A 26,593-nucleotide genomic window follows, 5' to 3' on the forward strand; every position below is an offset into this window, starting at 1 on the left:
AGATCTTCAGGAGCAGCTCCCTGCTACCTGGCCATCAGCCACTGCCTTCCTGCTTGGCCCTCTATCTCCCAAGAAACCCTGAGCCCTCCTCCTCTCACACTTGCAGAAACCTTTGAGGTCTGTGCAGGGAACCCCAAGACAGCCATCTCCATCTCGTAGCCACAGCCTCTATGTGCCCTAAAAAGCACAGCGAATAAACGACAAAGAAGGTGGTAAGAACACAGATTTGTGCTGTGTTTTTTTGGAATTTTAAAACTGCTGTATTTTTTTTTTTTTAACTGTGACTGTTTACATTGAACTCTTGGTTTCTGTGCAATTTGTACTGTTAAAACTGCTGTTTTTTCTACCCTCAACGGTTTGAATTTCTGTCCTAGTTTCCTCTTTACTGTGCTTAGGCTTGCAGTGGCAACCCCCACCCCTCCCTTGTGTCTTTAAAAGTTAAAAAGGAAAACTACACCCTCAGAGGCAAAGCAGAGTGTGTTTAAGAGACTTCTTAATCTGCTTTATGGTTTAAACTGTATTTGGAAAGTACATGTAGCACTTTATCTGTCTAGAAAATGTGATTTAAGTGTGCGAAAATCAGAATTGTAAGTGGCTTAGATTTGGCCTCAACAGAATGTTAAAACAGGACCTGCAAAGTGTGGATTGGGCCTGTCTGTTTCCAAGGAGATTCTGATCTTCAAGAGCAGCTCCCTGGCCATCAGCCTGTGCCTAAGGTCACATGCTTCTTATACAAGTTTCCTATAGGTTGTTACATCTGTGCTCCGATTGGTTACTATTTCTAGAGTTCCTATTAGGCTTAGGGTTCTGATTGGCTGATAGGCCTGGGCTTCTGATTGGTTCCTGGGGCTAGGGTTTCTATTGGACTTCGGGTGTGGATTCTGATTGGCTGCTAGGTCTAGGGCTGTTGTTGGTTGTAAGGGCAGGGTCTCCTATTGGTATGGGGGCTTAGGGCTAGTGTTCTGATTGGTTAGGGCTAGGATTCCCATTGGCCAAAGGTGTCATCTGCTCACTAAGGCTATTTAAGCTTAGGGCATCTCAGCCCAGGCGTTGAGGCTAAGGGCGAAAAGGACAAGGGAAGTTGCCTGTTTGGGACTGGTCAGGCCTAGGGCCAGAAATGCTGCCCTTTTCTCCCATTTACCAGCACCCATCCACATCCACAAACATACTAACAAACTCACAGCAAATGCTCTACTCATTTACTACAACCAAACCCTAACCACATTTAATTGTCTCAACAACCACTACAGAATACCAAAAACCACACCTATACACCCTTCTACCCCAAATACAACACAATGGCAACATTACTCTCACACAAAACACCACTCTGTCCTATACTATTAACAAATCCACACATCACCAACAAAACACAAAAGCCACACTATAAGTAACTTTAATACATCCAGACACACTCTCCCTGTTGATACAAATCACCAGCTCTGCCCTTTAGTTACTCCTAACAGACCCCTTTCTGTCACCACCAAACCTATACTCAGCTCTCCATTTCATCCATCAAAACCCAACTCCTCTTTTTACAAAAAACACACAATCAAACAATCCTTACACTCCACCACCCATTTCCTCTTCCAGCTAACAAACACTCATAACTCTTGTCCATCCCCTCTCACATACACTCTTTCCCAAAACACATCACCACCCACCTTACCATTCAATTTCCACTCACCAACAAAACTTTACCTACAAACCCTTCTCATAAAACCTTTATCATCTCCTCTCACTACTCCACAAAAATAAAACTTAAAACACACCAGCACAACAAAGTCACACACACTATTTCATAATACATTCCATCACAAACTAGAAACACACCCACTCCCGCCCTCCTGACTACACAAAAAATTCACATCCTAAACCATCTTAACTGCCAAGCTGTCTCTCTTCCTCCACACCTAACACAAATACACAAACACAACAACTCTCATTCAACCGCCTCTCATCCATTGCACAATTCAAAGCCTTACAACATGACCCACATTCTGCACTCCCACCCCACACTCATACACCTTCCACCCTATACAATTGCACACAAAATAAACAACATGCTACGCTCAACAACTTCACATCTCCATGTCTATTACACAACAACGCTACTCAACTCACTCTCAACCATCATCTCCACACACAGACCCATTAAAATGCCTTCCAAGACTGCTGGACGAGGAATATAATATAGAAAAGCAACACTATTGCTATCCTCATACAACTAATACCAGCACTAATGACACACCTGTTACAAGTTAAAAAAATACTGCTCACTCTTCTACAAAACAAAGTCACACCATCACCAAAATACAGTCTCTAAACTGCCTATTAATAAAAGATTGATTGCTTTTTAAAAATAAGCATCACATCTACGACCTACTTACTGACACACAACCTGACTTACTCTTCATAAATGAATCATGGTTGGGAGATGGCATGGCTCAAGTGTTGCATGAAGCCGTTCCTCTAGGCTATCAAACTTTCACACAAAATCATATAGGCAAAGGAGAAGGTGGACTAGCTGTTATATTCAAGCAAACAATAAATCTTACTAAAGCTGACGAAGTTTCGATACAAGGTTGTGAGGCCCTCCTCTCCAGATGCAACCCTACACCAACTTCTTCCTGTAACTTCCTTCAACTTTACAGACCTTCACCTAGCAATGCAACATTCCAGACACATTTCTAGGTGCAGTTTCAAACCTGATAACATTACACTCCAGCCTATGCATTATTGGTGACCTAAACATTTGGTTTGACAAACCCAATATGCCCCGTCCAAAAACCATCATCACTGGCCTGGACTCACTGAACCTATATCAGATCGTCTACAAACTCGCACACATTGGACACATCCTAGATGTCTTTTTGCAAATCTAGAACCTGTTGTTACCTTTCAAACAATGACTCCAGTTATATGGTCAGACCACAATTTGCTAGCCTTCCAACATAAAACACCACAAAGCAAAACACCTAAAACCCCCTTACAAGCATCCACCTATTAACCGATTGAACAAACTCAATTTTGAATACTTAGAAACACAACAAACATCCAACACAGATCTAGACACAATAAATTATGTTAAAAACCTATATGAGTGACTACAGGAAGTTTTTGATATCCTAGTAACACTCAGAAAATCAAAATAGGACAAAAGAAAAATAGGCACCCTGGAGAAACAAAGAACTAAAAGAGATAAAACAGCAAATTAGAAAGCTGCAACAAACCTTGCTCAAAACAAACCGCAATTAAGACAAACTTCACCTAGAGCAATTTAAGAGATTATACAATTCAGAAATCAAAAAAGCTAAAAAAAAGTTCCTATTTAGACAGAATTCAAAATGATAACTGTGCAAATAAAGAATTTTATAAAATTCTCACCAAATTTCATAATCCAAAATGCATAGAAGGAACTCATTCCATTACTCAACAACTCACAGACAAACTGGCAAATCATTATACAACCAAAACAGACATGTTGGACTCCTATTTTAAAAAAGGAAAACCATCAGCGCCAACCAATTTCAAAAATCCCCTCCAAGAGTAGGTTAATCCAGCCTCTGCGTTCCTTCAAACAAATATCAAAGTACATTTATGGATCTGGTCAAAGCAAGCAGGCCTGCCAGCATCCCTTCTGACCCTTGTCCACCACAGATATTCAAGAAAATTCTTCTAACTACCTCCACTGCCGCACCAGTAAGAAGAATCATCAATAATTCCTTAACTACAGGAATCTTTCCAGAAGACCTAAAAAAGGCATACAAACGCCCATTATTAAAGAAAACTAACTTGGACACGCTTGATTCTGCCAACCACAGACCGGTTACAAATGAGCCTTTCCTAGGTAAATTGATAGATTAGCCCAGATGTCACAATTCATTAAAGTTAACTCCATACTTTTCGACTTCCAAACAAGATTCTGTGCAGGAAGACTGTCTAAACTTAGTACGCCAATGGCCTCTACCATGGATCATCTTTATCAACTGTGAAAAGACTACAACAGATTCAGAACTCTGCTGTCAGACTACTCCTACAAGTAAAGCCGTAAGCCCACATCTCCCCTACCTTGAGGGCCCTACATGGGTTACCAGTTGCCAAACGAACCACATTCAAGCTGCTTTGTATCACCCACAAAGCAGTACATAGAACAGGGCTACTTTTCATCAGGAATAAAATCACCAACTACATTCAACAAAGGAACTTCCGCTCCAGATTGGCACCTCGCCTCAAAACTCCACCATACAAGACTACTCAAGAGTTGGCTCTTCCTTACATAACCACCATACTAAAACACAATTGTCCGACATATCCCTGTGCATATAGCATTTAATTTGAATATGTATCTAGATATGTGTATTTCTTTGCATGAATATGTATAATGATTATGTTTATATATAGATAGTGCTTAGGTCTGCTTAACAAATACACTTATCACCTATGGTTATATTATTCTATGCTTAACATGTATATAGATCACTGCATAGTTTTCATATGAGTTATTTGATGAGATGCTTATGGTTCTCCGTTTATTTGTCCATCACAATATGTACATGTTATCATAATTATTTATCTACAAGTGTTGCACCATTGAATTATTGAGAAAAAAAATAAATTAGCTTAAAGACAGCAACATTGAAAGTCTGAGTTTGATTATAATAACAATGTTGATATATTACCTTCCTTCTACATGTATACCTTCCATGTACTTATGTATCTATATATTTATTACTTTACTCCTACTGTAAAAAAAGCATTTGCGTCTCTTCAATGCACTACCCTATTTTTCACCCTTTACCTCTCTCAATATATCCTCTACCTTCACTCCCTTACTCATACCAAACCTCATTCTACTACTATGATCTCCAAAATGATCTAAAAAATAACCCTTTCTATACTCTTCCCTCCTCTATCCCCCTTGAATCACCCCAAACCTCATTTTACTAGTAAGATCTTCCAAACAACCCTTTCTAAATTCTTCCCTCATGTATCCCACATTAGAGTCATCCAAGACCACATTTTACTACTATGATCTCCCTAATCCATTTCTAGAGGCTCTTCCCTCATCCATCTCGCCTTTACTCACCCCAAACCTCCTCATACTACTATGATCTCCCAATAAACACTTTCTAGACTCTTCCCTCTTCGATCGCTCCATTATCCTTTTCAATCCAACTAACAGACACACATGTCCACCGCTCAAATGAATTCATATTTCCATATACTAATTAACCAAAAATTCCTTTTGGGTTCCAGAGCAGCGTGCTACTCGCCGAAAAGAGCTTCAATGCCTTGCCAGGTGTACGAAGCGCTGTGCTTTACACACATACAATTACAAAAATATCTTGGATAATGGTTGCAGAACTGATGACCAGCTTTGGTCAAAAGTAGCAAACAGAGCCATCCAATCCTGTTCACCTCAAGCCCAAATGAATATAAAGCATCAGAACTACATGCATCCCGTGGGGGACACATAAAATGCAGAAATGGAATATTATTCTAAAGGCTCTGTAAACTCTACTGTTCCTGCTGGGATCCTTACATTATCTGGGACCTCACCCCTGGCTATAGGGCGTAAACATCCATGAAAGGTTCAAGGTAACCTCTGCCTCTATGGCACATCAAGTCCACAGGGGGGATGCATTTATCTGTCTGGCTAATGCATATGATGATATGCAGTGGCAAGTTCACTACCAAAAAACTATAATGGACTGTGCAGAACCAAAGAGTAAGATCGTACTATTTACCACTTTATTAAGGCCTTTGTTAAGAAAGGGTGTCATTTCATGCTAAGCAATTACGGCTAACAGATGTTGTGGTAATTCCAAGGTGTGGAAATAACCAGAATTAAAACATTTGGGGGAATAACATGCAAGAATCAGTGTTTCCATGTTATTTCCTACTTGTTTTTCTGTGGAGAATCACAGAAAAGTAAACTGTGTGAGAAAAACATATCAATCTGATAGGCTCAGTAACTTGAGGTTCACGGATTTGGAATATAAGGGACACTCATAATGAGGGTCGAAGACTCTTGACTAAGTAGTTAACTAAGTAGTTCAGCGGAACGAGTTACTTACCTTCGGTAAGGATGTATCTGGTAGAGACACAGTCTAGCCGCAGATTCCTTAACTTAGAATATTCCCAGGCGTCAGACTGGATCCAGAAAACTTTTGCCCCAGCAGTACCTCTGAGCACCGGGGGACGGCGTCGCCTGGCCCCGTCCTGACGTCGTCCTCGGAAGTGACGTCAATGGAGCCATATAAGTCCCCCCCAGGCGCGCTGATGTCAGTTTTATACTGTGAAACCTTTCCGCGCCACAACGCGGAGCCACTACAAAAACTTTGAGAGTATGGGAACAGTGTGCAAAAAAAGATCAAAAATCCTGTAAACAACAACTAGAAATCATAGAAGGATGAGAAACATCACCATAGTGATGAAATGAACGGCATGACAAACGAAGGACAGTTTGCAACCACAGGATGGAACTGTATGACAGACAGTCCGTAGCCACAGGATGTAACTGTAAAGGACAACAAGACTGGAACAGCATGACCTATGGCAAGGACTACAAGTGTGCAACAACAGAAAATGTACACCACATCCTCCATAATGACCTATGGGCTGTAGCATAGTGAAATAAATCCCCAACCCAATTGACTGCAGCACAGACATGGAGACCCCAAAGTAAAGGGGAGAAACAGACGAGGACGGAGGGAGGGTAGAATAACATGAGAATTACATGTTGCAACAAAAAGTGATCTGATTTATGCAAGAAAGTTGCAAGTCTTTAATTTGAAAAAATCAAATGACTTTTCATAAAGAAAACTTGACTTGAATTACAATAAAGAAGATTGGATCTGAATCATGAACTATCTGCCTAATGACTTCTTTTCGTTTTGAGGATTTAATTCTAATGTAGATATTATTGTCATTTAATTGTGTTGTTCCTTCTCTTTGATTGAGTAACATGAGAATCTCCACGCCGGAAGAACCAGGGTGAAGGAGCATGGAAGAGCACATAACCTAACCACCCAAGAACGACAATGGGTTGAGAGTCAATGTGCGCAAACAGAATAATACATCCTGCCCCGGAGGGAGGTCAACTAGGGCACCCCTCAGGAAGACCAAGGGCACCTGTAAGGAGGCAAGTGGGTAGAACCCGAACTGGAAAGGTCCTCGCAGAACGGGGAGGATGGGGGGGGTGTTAAGGAATCTGCTGCTAGACTGGGTCTCTACAAGTGTGATTGGGCGTCAAGGAGGGACACGACACGAACTCTCGGTAAACGGGGTTTTATTGAAATAAGTTTTCTTTTTGTCCGGCTGGTTAGCCTTTCCCTGGCAAAGGTTGCTGGATCCGTGATGGTGGTGGTATCCGAGGAGCGCAGGGGTGGTTCTCTCTTCCTTCCCTCTAGGATGTCGTCAGCGGTTCCGAGGTGGGTTCTCCGGATGCCCCAAGGGAGAGAGAGATAAGGGACGATATTAGCTTTGTGAGGTAGAGGCGCGCAGCCCTAGCACCAAGGACCGGGGAGTGAGGATTCACCGTAGTTGTGAGGGACTAATAGGGAAGTGGTAGAAAAGGTGAGGGTTTTTTTCAAGCTACGCCATGAAGGGATGTTTACGGGTTGCTCGAGTGACGCGGGTTCTCCCGCCTTCCCATCCAACCCGCTACCCGGTCCCGTACCTGTCCGAGCCACGCTCCTCCCCTGGGAACGTGGCAGGGCGCTTCACGGAGTCCGTAGCCGCCGGGTCTCTCGTCTCTCCTTCCTTCTGTTTCCTCGGATGTCCTCTCTCTCGTTCCGCTATTCTCCCCGTCACCGTTGTACTCTGACTCGCCTTCGTCCTTCCTCCGGGAATCGCCGTCCGTCCACTTCCTGGTTCCGCCTCCTTTTGAATCTCCCGGCCTCGTGACGTCGTCCCAGGGCGGGGCTTGAGTGCCGAGCTCGATCCAGTTAAATGGCCCGGTCCCGGCCGGCTGAGACTGTTCTTCTATGTCCGTTGCCCACTCATTCTGTGGAGAAGGAAGAACGTTAGGGACCCTCGTCACCGGTGTCCACCAGTCCGTACCCTCCTGCGTCCCTGGTGCTACCCGAGGGGCCCCGTCACATACCACCCCCCCTGGCCGCTCCCGCTCGGGGAGAGGCGTGGACCGTGAGAGAAAGTCAGCGGCACAGTTGTCCCTCCCCTTGCGGTGTAGCACCGAGAAGGTAAAGGGCTGCAGGGAGAGGAACCAGCGGAGGACCCGGGCATTATTGCTCTTGTTCCTATACATCCACTGCAATGGGGCATGGTCCGTGTACAGGATGAATGGCCTCCCCTCCAGGTAATACCTCAGCTTTTCCACCGCCCACTTAACTGCCAAACACTCCTTCTCAATAGTGGGGTAGGAGCATTCCCTAGGGAAGAGCTTGCGGCTGACGAAGAGAACAGGGTGTTCAAGCCCATCGTCAGCCATTTGTGATAAGACCGCCCCTATCCCGGTGTCCGAAGCGTCAGTAGTGAGAATGAACTGCTTCAGGAAATTGGGGGGTATGAGCACGGGTGCCGAGGTGATGGCTTCTTTTAGCTTCGTGAATGCCTGCATAGTGTCAGCTGAGGGATGCCTGAGGAAATGCAGGGGGCAATCTTTACGGAGAAGATCAGTCAAAGGTGAGGCTAGGTCAGCAAAAGAAGGTATAAAGCGTCTGTAGTAGCCAATCAACCCCAGAAAGCCCCTCAACTCCTTTCTGGTGGACGGGAAGGGGGTGTCTACTATAGCCGTGACCTTTTTTTCCTGTGGTGATATGACTCCATCCCCCAGGACATATCCTAAATATTGTACCTTTTGGAATGCCGCTCGGGATTTCCTAGCGTTAATGTGCAGTCCCGCTCGGCGGAGAGCCGTGAGAATGGTGGTGAGATGGTGTAGGTGTTCCTTCCAGGAACGGCTGAACACCACAATGTCATCTAAGTAGGCTGAGCAAAAGGCGGAGTAGGGCATCAGCACTCGGTTCATCAGTCTCTGGAAGGTTGCCGGGGCCCCGTGGAGCCCAAAAGGCAGGACCGTAAACTCGAAAAGCCCAAGATCGGTAGAAAAGGCGGTTTTTTTTCGGTCTTCTTCCTTAAGGGGCACCTGCCAGTACCCCTTGGTGAGGTCCAACGTGGTTATGTATACGGCATCTCCGATTTTCTCGATTAGATCGTCAACTCGGGGGATCGGGTAGGCATCAAACGCAGATATGTTATTCAGCGCTCGGAAATCCATACAGAACCGGGATGACCCGTCGGGTTTGGGAATCATCACGATAGGAGAGGACCATGGACTGGTGGAAGGCCGGATGACCCCTAACCGTAACATATCCTTCACTTCATTCCGGATGGCTTCTTGTTTTGCAGCAGGGACTCTGTAGGCCTTTTGTCTCACTATTTGTCCGGGGGGAGTTTCAATTGAGTGTTCTGCGAGGTTGGTTCTTCCCGGGGAGTCCGAGAAAATATCTTCAAAGGGTCGAAGGGTCTCCCTCAGTTGTTCCTTCTGCTGGTCCCTTAGATCAGGGTTTATGACCAAGGAGCCCACCGAGGAGGCCTCCGGGCAGTTAGTCGGTATTAAGAAGTGGGCGGTTGTCGGTGGGGTACCAAGCCACTTCTTAAGCAAGTTAATGTGGTAGCTTTGTGTTCTGGAGGGGGTCACCTGTAGCTTGTAGGTGGTATTTCCGATGGTATCCGTTACCTGGTAGGGACCCTGCCACACACTTCGGAATTTACTAGTGCTGGAAGGAAGTAATACGAGGGCCCATTCTCCCACTTGCAGCGTTCGCAGTTTCTTTCCGTGGTCGTAATATTTCTTTTGCTTCGCTTGACTTTTTTCCAAGTTGGAATGGGCGAGTTCTCTCAGCTTTCCCATTTTGTACTTGAGTTGGAAGGTATAGTCTAACCAAGACCGATGGTTTTGGTTGTCTTCGTTAATCCAGGCATCTCGGGTCATCTCCAACAAGGACCGAGGCAGTCTCCCATACAGCAACTCAAAAGCCGAATATCCCGTGCTGCTTTGGACTTGGGCCCTTAGAACATATAGGGCCAATGGAAGTAGCCTGTCCCACTCTCCCCTTTCTGCTGTCAGCATCTTCCGTAGGGTGGACTTTAAGGTGCGGTTGTATCTTTCCACCAGCCCATCCGTCTGGGGATGGTACACGGAGGTATGTAACTGGTGGATATCCAAGGTCGTACATACTTCTTTCATGAGGCGGGATGTAAAAGGCGTCCCTTGGTCCGTCACCACCTCTTTAGGGAACCCTACGCGGGAAAACAATTCAATCAACTTGTCCGCCACGTTCTTGGTGGTAGGGGTGGTTAGGGGAAATGCCTCGACGAACCTGGTGGCATAATCCACGATGACGAGAGCGTGGAGGTGACCTCTCTTGGTGCGAGGGAGGGGACCTATCAAATCCATGCCCACCCTCTCAAAGGGAACCCCTATGATGGGCATGGGTTGTAACGGGGCGGCTAGGGGCTTATAGGAGGTTTTCTTCTGACAGATTTTGCATGTTTGACAATACGTTTCGATGTCTCTATACACCCCTGGCCAATAGAAGAATCGTAGTACCCCGCTAGTGGTTTTCTCCCTCCCTGCATGTCCCGCCGTGAGATGTGTATGCGAGAAGAGGAGGACCTGGTCCCTGAATGGCTGGGGTACTAATAGCTGGGGAGTACTGTCTTTAGTCCCTTCCCTGTATAACAGCCCCTCTTTTATGATAAACCGGGGATAGGTGTCTCTAGAGGATGTTTGGTTGAGGTGCACTCTTTCCCAGGCATTAAACAGAGTGCGATCGTTGGACTGGGCGAAGCGGAAGCTTCGGTCTATTATCCAGGGCTCAGCGGTGACTAACCCCGAGGCAGGTTCCTCGCGGTCCCCTTTCACTTGGGATAGGGAATGCTTGAACATTGTGAGAAAGTCGGGGTTATCTACACCCAAAATCAAGTCTTCCGGCAGGGACTCCACCACCCCCACCTTCACCGTACATGTGGGTCCGTTGATGGGGGTCAAGGGAATGAGGGCCACGGGATAGGGCCTGACCTCCCCGTGTATGCATCTTATGTGTACTATTTGTTGGGACAGGTATTGGTGGCTCAACACTAGCCTTTTCTGTACCACCGACTGTCGGCACCCTGAGTCTAAAAGGGCGTTCAAAGTGAAACCATTCATCCCCACACGTACGTAAAATGAGGCACCCATCTCAGCTGAGTATAGGACACTCCGTGGAAGATACCCCACATCCATGGGCTCGTCTACCCTTTTCCGCGGGCATAGTCTGGCGATGTGGCCCCATTCGCCACACTCAAAGCATTGAGGTCCTTTAGGAGGGGGCCCATCGAAACGTGTGGACTTGGGGCGGGGAATGGCTGGAGGAAGGGCCGGTTTTCTCTCGCTTCTGGCTCCCACTGGGGTTTTGAACGATTTCTCCTGTTCCAAGGGGTAAGACCGTGGTTGTGCCCTCGCGAAATACTTGGCCATGTCGACCGCTTGTTCGGGGGATAAATGGGGGTGTTGTTTCAGCCATCTCTGAGTCCCGAAGGGTAAAGCTTCCAGAAATTGTTCCATGTATAGACGCGTCATTATTTCCTCTTTGGTACTAGTCTCGGGTTTGAGCCATTTGTCCGCAGCCATTTTAAGACGGAAATACAAAGTTTTAGGGTTTTCCCCCTGCACCCCTCTCTCTTTCCTGAACTTGCTCCTGTACGCCTCTGCATCGAGCCCCAGGTGTTCCAGGATGACCTCTTTAATGTCTTGATAGCCTGTCAATCCTCGGGGGTTGGCCACCTGATAAGCAGCCTGAGCTTCCCCTGACAGTAGCGGTGCTAGGAAAAAAGGCCATTTTTCTTCCGGCCACCCACAAGCCCGAGCGGCTCGCTCGAAGTTGGTCAAAAACGCATCAGGGGCTTCTCCCGCAACGTATTTTTGTAAGGACACTCCGGACGTGGGGGAATAAGGAAGCCGTCTTTCTACGGGTATTGGTACTCCCGGATCAGCTGCGGCCTTTGGTAGGGACTCCAGGTGCGCTTTCATGGTATTTTGGAATACCTCCCCGTCCGTCCACTTCCTGGTTCCGCCTCCTTTTGAATCTCCCGGCCTCGTGACGTCGTCCCAGGGCGGGGCTTGAGCGCCGAGCTCGATCCAGTTAAAGGGCCCGGTCCCGGCCGGCTGAGACTGTTCTTCTATGTCCGTTGCCCACTCATTCTGTGGAGAAGGAAGAACGTTAGGGACCCTCGTCACCGGTGTCCACCAGTCCGTACCCTCCTGCGTCCCTGGTGCTACCCGAGGGGCCCCGTCACAACAAGATACATCGTTACTGAAGGTAAGTAACTCGTTTATCTGATAGAGACATCTTGCTGCAGATTCCTTAACTTAGAACAGATACCAAAGCTATACCCCATTGGAGAAGAGTCTGCGACTAAAAGGCACCAAGTTTTCAAGGGAAGTAATCCATCAATAGCATTGGCTAGAACAAGGTGGAGACAGCAATGCCATCGTGGTTGGCACCAGACCCATGAAGCTCAGCAATGCCAGCGTGGCTGACACCAGACCCATGAGCTCAGTGTGGAAGCATGAGCAAGGGAAGCAAGGTACCACAATCCGTCGAAGGATGGTACAAGCCCACTTTCGTCCAGACAGGGACGAAACGAAATCACAGAACCAGAAGGGTCAGTGCATTATGGAAGAATGCCACAAACGTTTGCAAAAGAAAGAGAAACTGAGTACAGGATCCATAAGAGAAAAAGTCCCAGAGAAGGGACTAAACAGTATGACAGAGTTAGAACATACAAAGTGAGCGTGCACAACAGTGGATGCCCAAAAATGACATACAAACTACGACTACCGGGAGATGCATAGATGTGGAATAAGTAGACATTGTGTACCGTGAGAACCACACCACACAAAGGCACAAGCTCAATGAGACGTAACAGCAACAGCATTTGGGCGTCGGCAGAGAAAAAACAGGCACAGCACCAGGTAGTCAACCAGCCAACCATACCCACAGGTACAATGACCAAAGGTCACCGGCAAGCCGGACACACACAAAGCTATCTCCCATGAGGGGAGAAAGAAAGAAAGAGAGAATGAGAGAGAGAGAGAGAGAGAGAGAGAGAGAGAAGAGGGAGAGAGAAAGAGAGAAAGAGAGAGAGAGAGAGAGAGAGAGAGAGAGAGAAAGAGCGAGAGAAAGAGCGAGAGAGAGAGAGAATGAGAATGAATCTGGGACAATCTCCAGACACCACAGCAGGGAAATCTATGTATGCTTGCCCTCTCATGTGTGTACACATCATGACCTAGATAGAGCATGTAGAAATATATGAAAAAGTTATGGAAGGGACAACCAAGGGTAAACTCAAAGAGCAGTCCTAGAGAATAGGAGGTCCCCCAATAGGTACCAACTGCACCGATGTGAAACATAGCAGGACATACAATGTCCATCCACTAAAAGGGCCGACACCAACCCCCCGATCTGGGAAGGAAGAACTGAGCTTCCGTGATACAGGCAGAGATACCGACCACCACATTAATGAAGAAGTCAGTGACACCCAGACAAGAGTGTCACAAAAAGTATATATACACTGACTGGATGATGCCAGTGATCATCCGGAGACAGAATACGTCCACTGAAAATCGCAGCAGAGGCCAGGAGGAGAACCACCTGAGCCGTGTACAGCAACAAACAGAAGAACTAGAACCCCAGCCGGGAAAGGGCAGAGGGAAGCAAAGGGCACAAGTCAACACGCAGCAGAGACTTGTCCGGCAATGACTCCACTGCCCATAGGCAAACCCCAGACAGGGTGTGAGCCAAGCGAAAAGCTCAAGAACTTCCCAACACCAGGGAAGAAGACAATACTACAGGAAGAGAACGCAGCCAAGACAGTGGCACAGGGAATAATACTACGGGCCCTGGTGACATCGTACACACCCAGTGTGGATCCACATGTGGTGCCCACCTAGAACGCAGAAAGAAACCATTCCGGAGCGGAACGGAACAAGGCGCCCACATGGACGCGTATTCATGCTGAAAAGAGCCAAAGTTGCCAGGAACATAACAAAGGGTGGAAGAGTAGCCAAGGCAAGACAGGAGGACGTGAAATCTCCTGGCGCGAACCGGAATGGCAGAAACCCAACAATACACCGGAGCAGGCTGCATCCACAGACGCAGGAGAGTGCTACGGAACAACCGTAAGCTGCAACACAGAAGCTCCAGGAGACGGCCACGCCAGTCCATGGGTCTCCTCAGAGGCAGCATCCTACCACAGCAGGAAGACTGAACGAAGTGAGAAGCCTACAGTATAACCCATAGAAGTCCCCAGAGGGACAGAAAATATACGAGGAGGACTCCACAGCTACATAATAGCTAACGAATACACCACATAGGGTACGTCACATCTCTATAAAAAGCAAGGGAAACCTCCTGAGACAAGCTCTTAGGCAGATGCCAAAAAAGAAATTCATAAACGGCTGTCCAGCTGTACCAAAGGAAGGAGAAAAACACAGCTGATTAGCCATACAACCCGTCTGGGAAATAACGTCTTGAACCCAGAAACGGAAACCAGAAAAGCAGTGACAATACTGCATTCAAAATCAAAAGTCCACCTTGAGGACTTAAAACCATGGTAGTCATGGGAACCCAGACATGAGGCGCTGGACCGCTAAGTTGGCATGTCTGTCAAACAGGTTGACCCCATCAAAGGGCAGATCCCGGAGTCGCTCCGGAACTTTCTCCAGGAAACTGCCATCGCGTCGCCCCACATGGCGATGCAGAGCAACTGCCCTGGCCATAGCTCGAACCATGGAGTCAGTGGTGTCCATGGCAGACCAGATGGAAAACTGTGCCATGTGGCGGCCATCTCGAATAAGCGGTCAAGGTCAGCACGAGGGCCCTCCGGCAAAGAGGGAAGGAGTTGCTCGACTGAGTCCCAAAGGGCAAAAGTAGCCCGAGCAAACACACAGGACATGTTCAGGGACCGAAGACCCGAGCTGGTGGATGCAAAGACATTGTGGCCACACGACTCCAACCACCTAGGCTCCCGAGTGGGAGGAAGCAACGGGGGAGGAGAGGAAGTGAGCACTGCCTGGACCACAAGTCCTTGAGCCCTAGGATGGAGGGACAAACAGGCAGGGTCATGCAGAGCCGGGCGATGGGGATGTGCAATAGCACAACCCACGGGGTCCCTAGATTAGGGTCTGGCCCAGGTTCCCAGAAGGACATCATGACCCGCCAAAAGGTAACAAGGGCTCTGCATTCACTGTGCCCTGGTGGAGAAGATCCAACAAAGGATTCGAAGGCAGAGAGACAGAGGGCGATTGCATCTGCAAGATATCCACAGCCCTGCGAACCGCCCTCGCCAACGCTGCGCTAGTCTCCGTGGCCATCCGAGGCGGTGACAGCAAGTCATCAGTAGGGGACGGCTGCAGACTAATCTGTCCACCAAACGACAGAGGCTCCGCAGAATGACGAGCCGGCCAGTGCCCCATGGGCACCTGCTCCGTGGAGCAGTGAAACAATCCTGGGGGTGGAGAACCCTCTGGTGTCACTTCCTCTACCAACAGAGGAACAGCCGGAGAGGGAACCGGCGTCGACCGATGTCGGATCGACGTCGACGACCCCCGAAGAGGACTCATCCGCCCGGCGTTGACTCGACCTCCACCGAGGTGGGAATCTGCAGGGAGGAACGGCGTCGATTCGGAGTCGCGCTCCGCGCTGCAGCCGCATCCAGCAATGAGGCAGGGAGCCCCACAGGTTCTGTGTGAAGACGCCGCAGGAGGGTCAGACGTCAGAGTGGGATGCCCCTCCGGGCCATGTCCCGACATCACAACAACTACGGAACCGGAATCGAGGCACTCGGTCGGCACCGAGGGCGAACCCCCGACCTGAGTCCCTATGGGCCCGAAGGTGCGCCAGTGAGACGGGGTGACCCAAAAATGGCCTGCAGGGCCCTGGAATAGGCCTCCATCTGGGTCCGAGTCGCCCCATCACCAGGAAATGGTGGATAGGCCGGGGTCGACTCCTGAGGACCCTTGTCCGGTGAAGACCAGGAGCAGCCAGCCCCGGCATCATGCTTCCGCGAGGTTGACTACCTCCGTGACTTCTGCCGATGCTTACCCGAGGCAGGTGAGCGACATCCCCGGGAACGACACCGGGACCTGTCCCGAACAGGAACCTCAGCGTGGGATGAATATCTGCGCCGCTAGGACCCCTCCGCTAGAGACGGGCAGAGATGAACTTCATTCGTCGTTCTCGCTGGGACTTCGGCTTCAGGTGTCGCACTCCGTGGAGTCGTGGTGCTCACCCAAGCTCCACATACAGATCTCGAGTGGATCCGTCGCCATCAGCTGCGTACAGGTCTCACACGACTTTAATGCCCGCAGGCATCGGCACACTGTTCTAGACGCGAAAAGGCGTCGAGAAGGCCTGAAAAACACAACAGGCCAGAGGAACCCCTTCTCCCGAATCCTCATTGGGATGCGTAAAAGAAGAAAACTGATGTCAGCGTGCCGGGGGGACTTATATGGCTCCATTGACGTCACTTCCGAGGACGACGTCAGGACGGAGCAAGGCGACGACATCCCCTGGAGTGCAGAGGTACTGCTGGGGAAAAAGTATTCCGGATCCAGTCTGACGCCTGGGGATATTCTAAGTCAAGGAATCTGCGGCAAGATGTCTCTTTCAGATACTATGCTTTATTTGCTGACATAGATACAGTGCTACTCTAATAACTCTATAGGTGATGCACTGTGAAAATAATGTGTAAAAAGTGTACACACTTACAGTGTATTCAATGTGATAAATAATTTCTCTATAAAATTATATATAAGCAATTGAGCATTTATCACTCATGTAACAAGAAGAATTCATTAGACTTCTTTCCAATCTTTCTTCCCTCCAGTATGCATCAATTTACAACATAGCCAAGCTCGGCTCATCAGGCATAATTATCTAACATTGTCAGTCTGCCAAGTCCTGCATGACGCATTGTCATTGATCTGTGGCCTACACAGCAAAGCTGGCAGGCCTTAGCTAAAGCAATACATTTTATAGGTCTGAAACGTCACCCTTTGAAGAGTGCAAAGACCTGAGATCTCAGTTCAAGCGTACACAATGTTCTGAACAGGATATATATATATATATATATATATATATATATATATAATCTACTGGCGGTCGCCAGTAGATAGTTATAGTTAGGACCCTGTTTCCATAGGAAATCCGCAACATTCTATTTGGAATAACTTTGGCGCCGGTTGACGAATCCTCGCGAAATTTTCAAAATAGGTGGGGCGCTCCGCTCCGCTCCTACCCTGAAAGTCTCGGGGGGATTCGTCAAGCGGGGGCTGAGAAAAAAGGGGGGTCCCAAAACGCGTTTTCCCCATGCATTTTCCCATAGGACCTTTAGTCCGAGCTACAGCCCGAACGGCTTAACAGAATTACTTGAAATTTGGCAGAGAGGTAGTCCTCAGGTCAGAGATGTGCCTTTTGCAGGTCTGGTGTAAATCTGTTCAGTAGGTCCTGAGAAAATAGCATTTAAATCAATATATATATCTGTAAGCGCGCTCCGTGCGCTTACGGTAAGCTTACCGTACGCGTACGGTGCCGTGCGTGAGCTCAATTCTGATTGGTGGTTACATGACTGTAAACATTCGAATCGGTCGAAATCAGAAAGTGTCGGCCGCCATTTTCTGTCTCTCGCACTGAAAAACAAAGGTGGATAACGTGAAAAGGGGGCAACGAAGAGAGTTGCAGACCCCCTAGCGTTTGTCAGGGGGTCCACGAAGGACCAAAAAGTACGAAAAATACATTTAATAATTTAAAAAAAAAATCGCGGAGAGCGCGTACGGTAAGATTACCGTATGCGCACGGCAAAAAAAAAAATTTTAAAAAAAAACGAAATAACAATCACATTTATTAAATAAATTGAAGGACCCGCAAGGGAGAAAAAAAAATTGTTACTGTGTAAAAAAAGGCGAGGCGCGCACGGTATGAACTGCGCAACGTGGGCGCTCGGTGCGCGAAGCGCACAGAGTGCCCACAGCGCGCGCACGGTGCGGGAAGCGCACCGTGCGCGCAGGGTGTGCGCACGGTGAAAAATCAGAAAAAAAATAAAAAATAAATACATAACTTAGCATTTAAAAAACCGTACAAATTCACTGAAAAAACCATAGGTTTCACACACGTTATAGTTAGGAATTAGCATTTAAAAAACCTTGCAAATTCACTTAAAAAACCATAGGTTTCACACATGTTATAGTTAGCTGTACATTTCACTCGTAAAAAAACAATGAAATTCCACGTTATAGTTAGATCAGGTAACTATAACTTGCGCGACCGCAATCCACAATGTGTCATTTCAGATGTCATCATTGATGTGATGAGTGATGTCACTGACCATGTCATGAGTGATGTAATATGTGACGTCATCAGCAGTTTATTGTGGGCGCGCAAGTTATAGTTACCTGATCTAACTATAACGTGGAATTTCATTGGTTTTTTACGAGTGAAATGTACAGCTAACTATAACATGTGTGAAACCTATGGTTTTTTAAGTGAATATATATATAGATATATATATATAGAGAGAGAGAGCGTGCGAGAGAGAGAGAGCGCGAGAGAGAGAGAGAATAAGAGAAAGAGAGAGAGCAATCTCTCCCTATTGATCTGATTACAATCTAGAGGATCACTGGGTTACAGGCTACATAAGGCCTACTAGGCAAAACAATAAGAAATGGAAAGCTGGACCATGATTGGTCACAGTCCATATTTGGAACCCTTGTTAGTTCCAGATTGGGCACAGGCCAAAGGAGAATTGATTGCAGACCAATCAGAAGGCAACACCCTAAACATGTGGTCGCTACATTTTCTACCAGCTCATTGGCAGGAGCTCTGAAAATGGAAACACATCAAGCACCATACAAGGCCAATGAAAGCAAGACACTGACTTCAGTGCTAAATGAGCGTGCTAAGTTAAGTGAGCGTGTATCTATAAAAACTAAAGGCTGTAATGTTATAACATTAATAAAACACTAGTAAAATAAATGGCAGCTGCCACATACATTGTGCTATACAGCACAGCACTTATGTGACAAATCAAACAAACAGGAAGTCAAAAACAGGATTTTATCAAATCCACGTATAGTGCTTAAGTCAAAGAAAAGCATGGCAAACCAGCTACATAGGCAGCAGCCTGGAGAGACAGGAAAGATGGCACTTCTCCTTCAAGGAAGCACACGCCACCACTATCCCATCATACCTTGTCAGTTGTAGTGTTCCACTTCTTTTTTCCAGCTCCTGTCAATAAGATCCTGGAGCAATGTAACCAGTATCTTGGAGTTATGGTACCCATTGTAGTTTGGATAGGAACCATGCCAGTTTTAAAATGAGTTCCAGGTCTTTGAACAGGGTATGTTGTTTAAGAGAATAGGATTTCTAGAAGAAGATTGAGTGTGTGTACTCTTATAATTATAAAGAAACTCAAAGCTGTTGTTGTCTCTTTGTAATTTTTGGTTAATTTTGTGGTTGGTTCACTTTGTCTCCATCATACACTTTTTCATCAGGTAGTTATACATGTACATCGTTGGGACGCAGTGGGCAGTCAACACATGTTTCGCCCACTAAGCAGCTCAATAGCTTGGGGCTTTTTTAAGGAGGCAAGAATAGAAATGGTGGGGTTGAGGGTAAGTTGCTAGGTCTTCATAAGTAGGTGTGTCCACCAAAATGCGTGAGGTGAGAGGATAGGGATTTTGTGAGTAGTTATAAAAGGTAGTGAGGTTTCAAAAGGTAGTGAGATTTAAGGTTTTGATATTTTGTGTGAGGTCCATCTTAGTTAGTAGGTGATGCCTATTATTCACATGCACATATGCGCAAGTCATCTAACTTTATTAGTTTATTCATAATGTCTTTATAGTTTTAGTCACACTAGGTTGGTCTCATGGTGTGTGACTAGATCTCTGAAGGATTCATATTGTGTGGGGTGCTGGCATGCAACTTTTGTCACAGCGCTTTAGTCAGTGTGGGTGTTGTCACATAGGTGGCGTTTAGGTATAGGTCCATTGTGTGCACCCTTAAAGTACAAGTCAGGCAAGGCAGCAAGTCAACTTGGAGTGTATGTGAGTTAAAGTTAAAGTTACATGTGAAGGGTCCCCATAACCAATGTGAGGTGTTCCCAAGTGTCATGCGGTCTTATAAACAAAGGTACCTAGATATACATTTTGTTTCTGCACATACTTTTCCTTCACACAAAGATTTGAATGATTCTTATAGTTCATGATACAGTTCTGTATAAAAGCAATATTCAAAAAATGTAGTCACAATGTCAACAAATTAATCTGAATGGTATTAGGCATAATAAGAGTATTGTTCCATGCTTTAGATGTTTCAAGATCATGGGTGCATCAGTAGCAAATACAACATGGTTATTATAGTGCACATCTGTTGAGTTTGGTCACTGTACAATCAGTAACATCTCTAATGGAAGTAATAACATGGTCTGGAAAAATGTTTACACAGGTAGGCATGTGAGCAGCATTACTCTAAGGATCAATTTTGCCAACTGTGCACTTCGGTCGCGCTAAGAACTCTACAGGTCTCTGAAATAAGTGCGGCTACAGGGGGAAGTTACGGCATGGTTTTACACTTTAAGTTGAATTCTGCCCTTCGGACGTGTGGGATGCGTCTACGTGGGTAAGGGGGGGGGCAGAGCTCTAACAATTAAAAGTGGAAACATAGTTATACAGATGTAGATGTGCTCGACAGTGCACATCGGTCAAGTTAGGTCAGTGTACAATTGTCCACCCTTCGGACCCGTTGGATGCCTCTACACAAACAAGGGGAGTGCGGCTCTAACAATAAACAGCGGCATGGGCTCAGAAGCCCTTTCACTGGTCGTGGAATGAATCCAGGTGCTCAGTTTATCCAGTGTGCTGCCGGCGTACTGTGCGGGTGCCAATTTGAAGGTGGGGGGTACTTACTCCCGAAGTGCCAAAAGAAAGAGGGTACGCACTGGTTCCAGGATCAATTCGAGCTGAGTGATTCCTAGATCAAGTTCAGATGGACCACCTGACCACTGCATGAGCAAAAACGATCCCATCCTGCTCCCTCATGGGCAGCTGCAATAGAGGTGCAAGCCTGGAGAAAGCACTGGCAGGCAAGAGTCCTTGGTTGGTCCTGCTGTCTAATGCAAAGACTGACGAGTTCGAAGCAGCCAAAGCTATGCTGGAGAACTAACTGGAGGCGCCCTCTTCCAGAGATGCCAGTGCAGAGGCATAACTTTCAAAAGCCGAAAAGAGGAATGGAGACCCCTCAATACTTTGCAGAAAGAGTCTATACTACAGAGTATTACCCAAGTTGAGGCCATACTAAAGCTTCTTGAGGAGCGAAGCACAAATTCGACCACATCCCCAAAACTAGAAACAGGCTTGGTGCACCAAAAATGAATATGCTCAATGGAACTGGGAATTTCAGACACAGATAGGGTGGGTAGAGTTTACTAAAGTCTACAAATAGCCCACTAGAGCATCAAAGGGCACACTAAAAGAGTGGGAAGAGGGTGGGGGTCTTAATTGTTATGAAGAGGATGCCAAATAGAGAAATGATTTTGAGAGCTGTATCAAAGTTAACATATATGAGCTGTGGGGCTGACACTGTGAGCTCCTCTACTCCTACACAATGATACGCAGGGGAGCCATACTTTAATGTGGAAGGGATGTCTGAACAATGACATGTAGGCCTCTTTAAGGCAATCAGTGAAACTCAAAGTGATTACTAAGTATGAAATATGCACACACAAAAGTGTCACCAGCAACAATCTTCATGGACAGAGGACATCAATTACTTTATTGGCATTTACACACTCTATCTTCTCATATGGGGCAAAACAGCTGCCAACGTGCCTCTACCGGGGTCAGAGGGGAAGAGGCAGCTTAAACTTACTGCGCATTGGGGTACACTGTGCTTTTTGCTTGCTGTCTTCACTTCCCTGCTTACCCTTCCTCAAATGTGGGAGTCATGTTAAGCCATATCTGAGAAATTCATATTATGATCTACTTAATACAATTATTGGAATATATAAAATTAAGAAAAAACAAGTCAGTTTTGGAATGGTGCTTTGGTTCAATTAATTCTCAATAACTGAAAGGTTATAACAGGCATTTCATTAATGATTTGTTAATTAGCACAGACGAACAAATAGTGCATGGCTAGTCTAAAACTACTCGCAATAGGTTTGCGATGTCCAATTAACAAAACAGTCTGTTCTGTAAATCATTTCTCCCACCTAGGTTACCTGCTTTATTTGGAGACTTCCGTTTTGATGCTTCATCCTCCGATATCGAACTTTGAGGGGATAAGACTGGAGTTGTCACATGCAACTTTACAATTTCAGCAGGAGATGGAGTGCGTGGAGGTGTGCACTGAGGAGTAGCCAGTGGAGTTCGTGGGCAAGAATCCTGAAAAAAAGATCAGTAACCTAAACTGAGCATATCCAAAAATCCTCATACAACAAATCTATCACCCCCAGTTTTAAGTTTACACCAAGAAACAGGAGCGTACACCAATGTAGCATTCTATCTCCTAATGCAATTGTAATAAGGCGGACGTGATATCCTTCAAGTTTGTGATGGAACACCCTTCCTCCAAACTCTAAATCTGGCCCTTAGTCTTTTGATCAGTAGATGCATTCCTGGTGCATATGGCTAGAAGTCTAGTCTCCAACACTTATATATTTGGTAGGTGTTTTGTATACCTGATGACATACTGCAAAAAGACAGAATTTAAGAAGCAATGACATTCAAGGAGTATAGGCAGTCGCACAACCAGAGTACTTTGTGTAACAGGGTGTGAACAAAGGGCCTGCATAATGCTGTTATGTATTTGTGATCTGCATGCACTCAAATCATGTGGCAGCAGAAAAGAACAGAGTTCACATGTTTTCTGTCCATTACCCCAGTTGTTGTTTCACATGGTGACCCAACTGGTTCTCTCATGTTTTCAGCACAGACTTCACTTTTGGAGTTAAATACACTTTGCATATCCATTTTATTAACACAATTCTTATATTCTGCAACCACATCCCTCCTGCTAAATTTAAATTCGTACTACTTGAGCTGGATTTAATCTTTCAAACACAAAGAATATTATTGAATAACTTCAACAAAACAAGTTTCACCCTCCAAACTGGTTGGAGGATACATACAATTCCTGCCCATCAGCCCAAAGCTTACATCACAAACACACAAAAAGTGAACCACAGATTTATAATGTTTAATGACCATCTTACTCGATTAAAGACCAAACAACAACTTAAGAATGCCTTGAGAAAGCAGAGTGGCATATACAGATTAAAGAAAAACACATGTCCACTGAAGTGTTCCTGAACTCAGACACTGAGTCTGACAAGAAACCTTTATTTGGAAAATACTAAACATCAATCTAAGGAGCTACAATCAAATCTCTATACTAATTTACCTGGACAATCGATTGGATAATCTATATCACTAGACTCAGCATTGTCCGAGATATTATCTTTATGTTGGTGCCAAAGATGTGCACGTTGTAAGGGTGGAGCCTTGAGCTAGACCCTCTGTGCAGCCTGGTAGAGGCAGCCTAATGGTGGCACTGAAGAAGCCATTTGGAATGTATAGGATAATCGGGGGTGCTGCATCGTACAGGTAAGTATGCAAGCATCCCTCAACAGAGCTCATTGTATTTGGCAGTTTGGTAACTAGTTGTTGCAATTCTGCAGAATGAGAAGACACATAGGACAGAGTGCTTTGAAGAGATGCCATAGGTGACTTTTCTATTCTAGTTCAGTGGCGTCCCTCACCCACATGGGATCACACAAAAGAAACAAGTTACTTCTCTGTAACTGCGGTTGAAAAGCTTTGGTATCATTAATGGATTCACATGCTTTATTAATTCTCAGTCATGAAGATACGATCCTCTGGTGAAATGGGGTAATAGTAGTAAATTAGACCAATCCGCAAAAGAAACAAGCTAAAAAATATTTTAGTTTAGTAGCCAATACACTTCATTGGAGATTACCCAAATGTCTGATAAAGAGGTGAATATGCTCTGATCTCCATTTCTACTAGAAGCAACCACAGTTCAGAGTTCAAAGCACTTGTATGAGCAGCAAAAAAAACCAGGGTGAGTCAGAGCAACGAGAAGGAAGGGCTGCATGTGAATCCATCAAAGACACGAACACTGGAGAACAGCAGATACAGCTAAATAAGTTATTTCTTCTCCAGCACTGGATCTTCCATATATTCACATTTGAATCAAAATATCAAGCAGCATCATTATAGACATATATATCAGAAGGGTATTGCCCTTATTGAAATGCCCATAGGATGCAAAAGGTTGATCAGTATGTTTGAAGGAAATAGAGACTTCTTCTAATGTCAAGGGAGTGCAATGCTCTTCCAGCCGCAATAAAGGGATTTTTGACGAAAGAGTGGTACATTCAGATCAAAGTCCTATTTAACTGTTGGAAGGAACATTCTTCGCAGTAATTCTTCGTCAGTAGCGAATTTTAGACATGCCCTGAAACAGACCTTTTAAAATTCTTTGATTACTCTGGATCCCAAAAGCGAAGGCAATGAGTCAAAGCCAAACTTTGTGCACTTAAACTGAGGTATACTTGAGTCCTGATTGTGACAACTGCAAAAGACAGAGTGGGAACTCTTGTGCCCAAATGTGAAGTGGATGCATACATTTTGACATGCATCAAGCATAAAAGCATTTCCGCTTTGAACTGTAACTCTTGTTACTAGTCTGGGTTCTTGCTGAAGTAAGAATTTCTGAAATGTCTATGCTGGCAAATTCATTGTGCTTGAGAGCCAGGCTGTGAAGCTGTCAAGCTGAGGGTTCAGATGAAATATATGCTGCAGAGAGACAGAAGAAATGAGATGCTACCTAGGCATATGGGGATTACAAAAGACAATTGGAGGAGGTCTATGGAACAGTGTTGCCTGCGCCAGGTGGGGGCTATCCGGATGATCCAGCAGTTTTCCCTTTTGTCTACAGAAACAAGCGGAAACAGTGAAAATAATAATATAGGCAAATGTTCCACCCAAAGTCATGGAAAATAAGTCTCCCATCCTTCTGAGGTCAAGAGTGGACTTTCCCTGGAGCAGCCTGCATTGATCTAATACCTACTCTTTGCATTCTCCAACCAACCTGCTGAGCATCGCTGAGAAGTCGTTGCTGCGTTCAGGCAGGTGTTCAGCCTTCAAGGAGATACCTTCCTGGTTCGCCCATGTCCAAAAGCATTGAGTCTTTTCTGATGGGATTTGTGAGCGTGTTCTCCCTTGTTTGTTCAGACAGAATATGGACATGGTCTTGTCCATTGGCTCAAAACTGATAATTAACATATCTTGAGAACAAATGTAGAAAGGCCTCCGAGTTGTAGCACATCAATAAGCAAATGTGCCTCTGCCAGAGTCCATTATCCTCTTGCTGATATCTGCTGAAGGTATGCTCCACATCCTTCTACTGAGGCGTCTGTACAATATAACTGATAACACTGGACATGATGGCTAGGTCTGTATTGATACCAGCTCTATTGGTGCCACCCAATTTGATTTGAGTACTTTGTCCCCGAAGAAGCCTTAAGATTGCACTAACTGTGTGTCCGATACATCTTGTACAGCACGCATATGAAGACAGAAGTTAGAAAAAATGGTATGTATGAAGTATCAACCCCAATAAGGATTTGTAAGTGCATACTTGTGCACTTTTCGCTTTGGAAGAATCAGGAAGTATTTCGTATGCAGAGTATGCGATGGTCTCATAGGATATGCCTTTCCATCACTTGTATAGAGAGTGGCTACTAAAAGGGATTACGTAGGACTCAACATTAGACTGAGCCTGCAAATGAGCCTTGGACATGTGGTGGTAGATGGTGTTGCCTCAGATTGCGATCTCCCTTTTATCAGCCATTTGTCCAGGTAAAAGAAGGCCTGATTAACATGGAGTTGAAGGGACAAAGCTACTGGTGCCATGCACTTCTTAAATATGCAAGGAACCAACTTGAGGCCAAATGGTAGGATTCAAAGCTGGTGGCTGCGACCAGCTACTTGAAAACGGAGATACTTTTGATCCTTGACATGTATGGAAATGTGGAAGAACGCATCCTGCAAATTCAGCAATGTAACATTCTGCCATATACAAGAGCACATAGTAATCATTTAGAACAATTGTTTTTGTCTTGTATTGAATAGCATACCTTATTTTGCTGGAATTTTGGGATGGATGTGAGGGCTCCCTTTTACATAATTGATAAGATTACAGCTTACAGCTGCGGAAAATGCTAATTTGAACCCACTGGGAGGGGGGGGGGGGGGTGGCATGCCAGTTCCTCCCTCACTCAGGGGACTGTTACAGCTGGATGAGGCCCAGTACCCATTTATCAGAAGTGATGACTGACCATTCCTGTAGATAAACAGAGATACCTCTATGCCACAAATGGGGGTATGATGTGGAAAGAAGCTGTCACCATTAAGAAGTCACTGTATTCTTGAATCCTGGGACTTCTGAGCAGGGTAATAAAGTCACATGTAGAAAGGATGATGTGTCAGCTGCTATTGTAG

At 45.7% G+C, this 26,593-nt stretch overlaps 1 protein-coding gene across 6 annotated transcripts in view; it reads right to left on the reverse strand.

Annotated features, from left to right (window-relative positions):
* The window catches only part of KIAA0586 (KIAA0586 ortholog), a 622,715-nt gene that overhangs the window by 266,665 nt on the left and 329,457 nt on the right, over window positions 1–26,593 (reverse strand). For all 6 annotated transcript variants that reach the window (XR_014968769.1, XM_085626122.1, XM_085626120.1 and 3 more), the window contains exon 22: window positions 22,288–22,450. Coding sequence is in view for 5 of the 6 variants with exons in the window: in XM_085626122.1 (XP_085482248.1) it covers window positions 22,288–22,450 (163 nt within the window). In the remaining variant the exon portion in view is untranslated. The remainder of the gene's footprint in view (window positions 1–22,287; window positions 22,451–26,593) is intronic.

The sequence above is a fragment of the Triturus cristatus genome, chromosome 9, assembly GCF_964204655.1.
Source record: "Triturus cristatus chromosome 9, aTriCri1.1, whole genome shotgun sequence".
Lineage (NCBI taxonomy): Eukaryota > Metazoa > Chordata > Amphibia > Caudata > Salamandridae > Triturus > Triturus cristatus.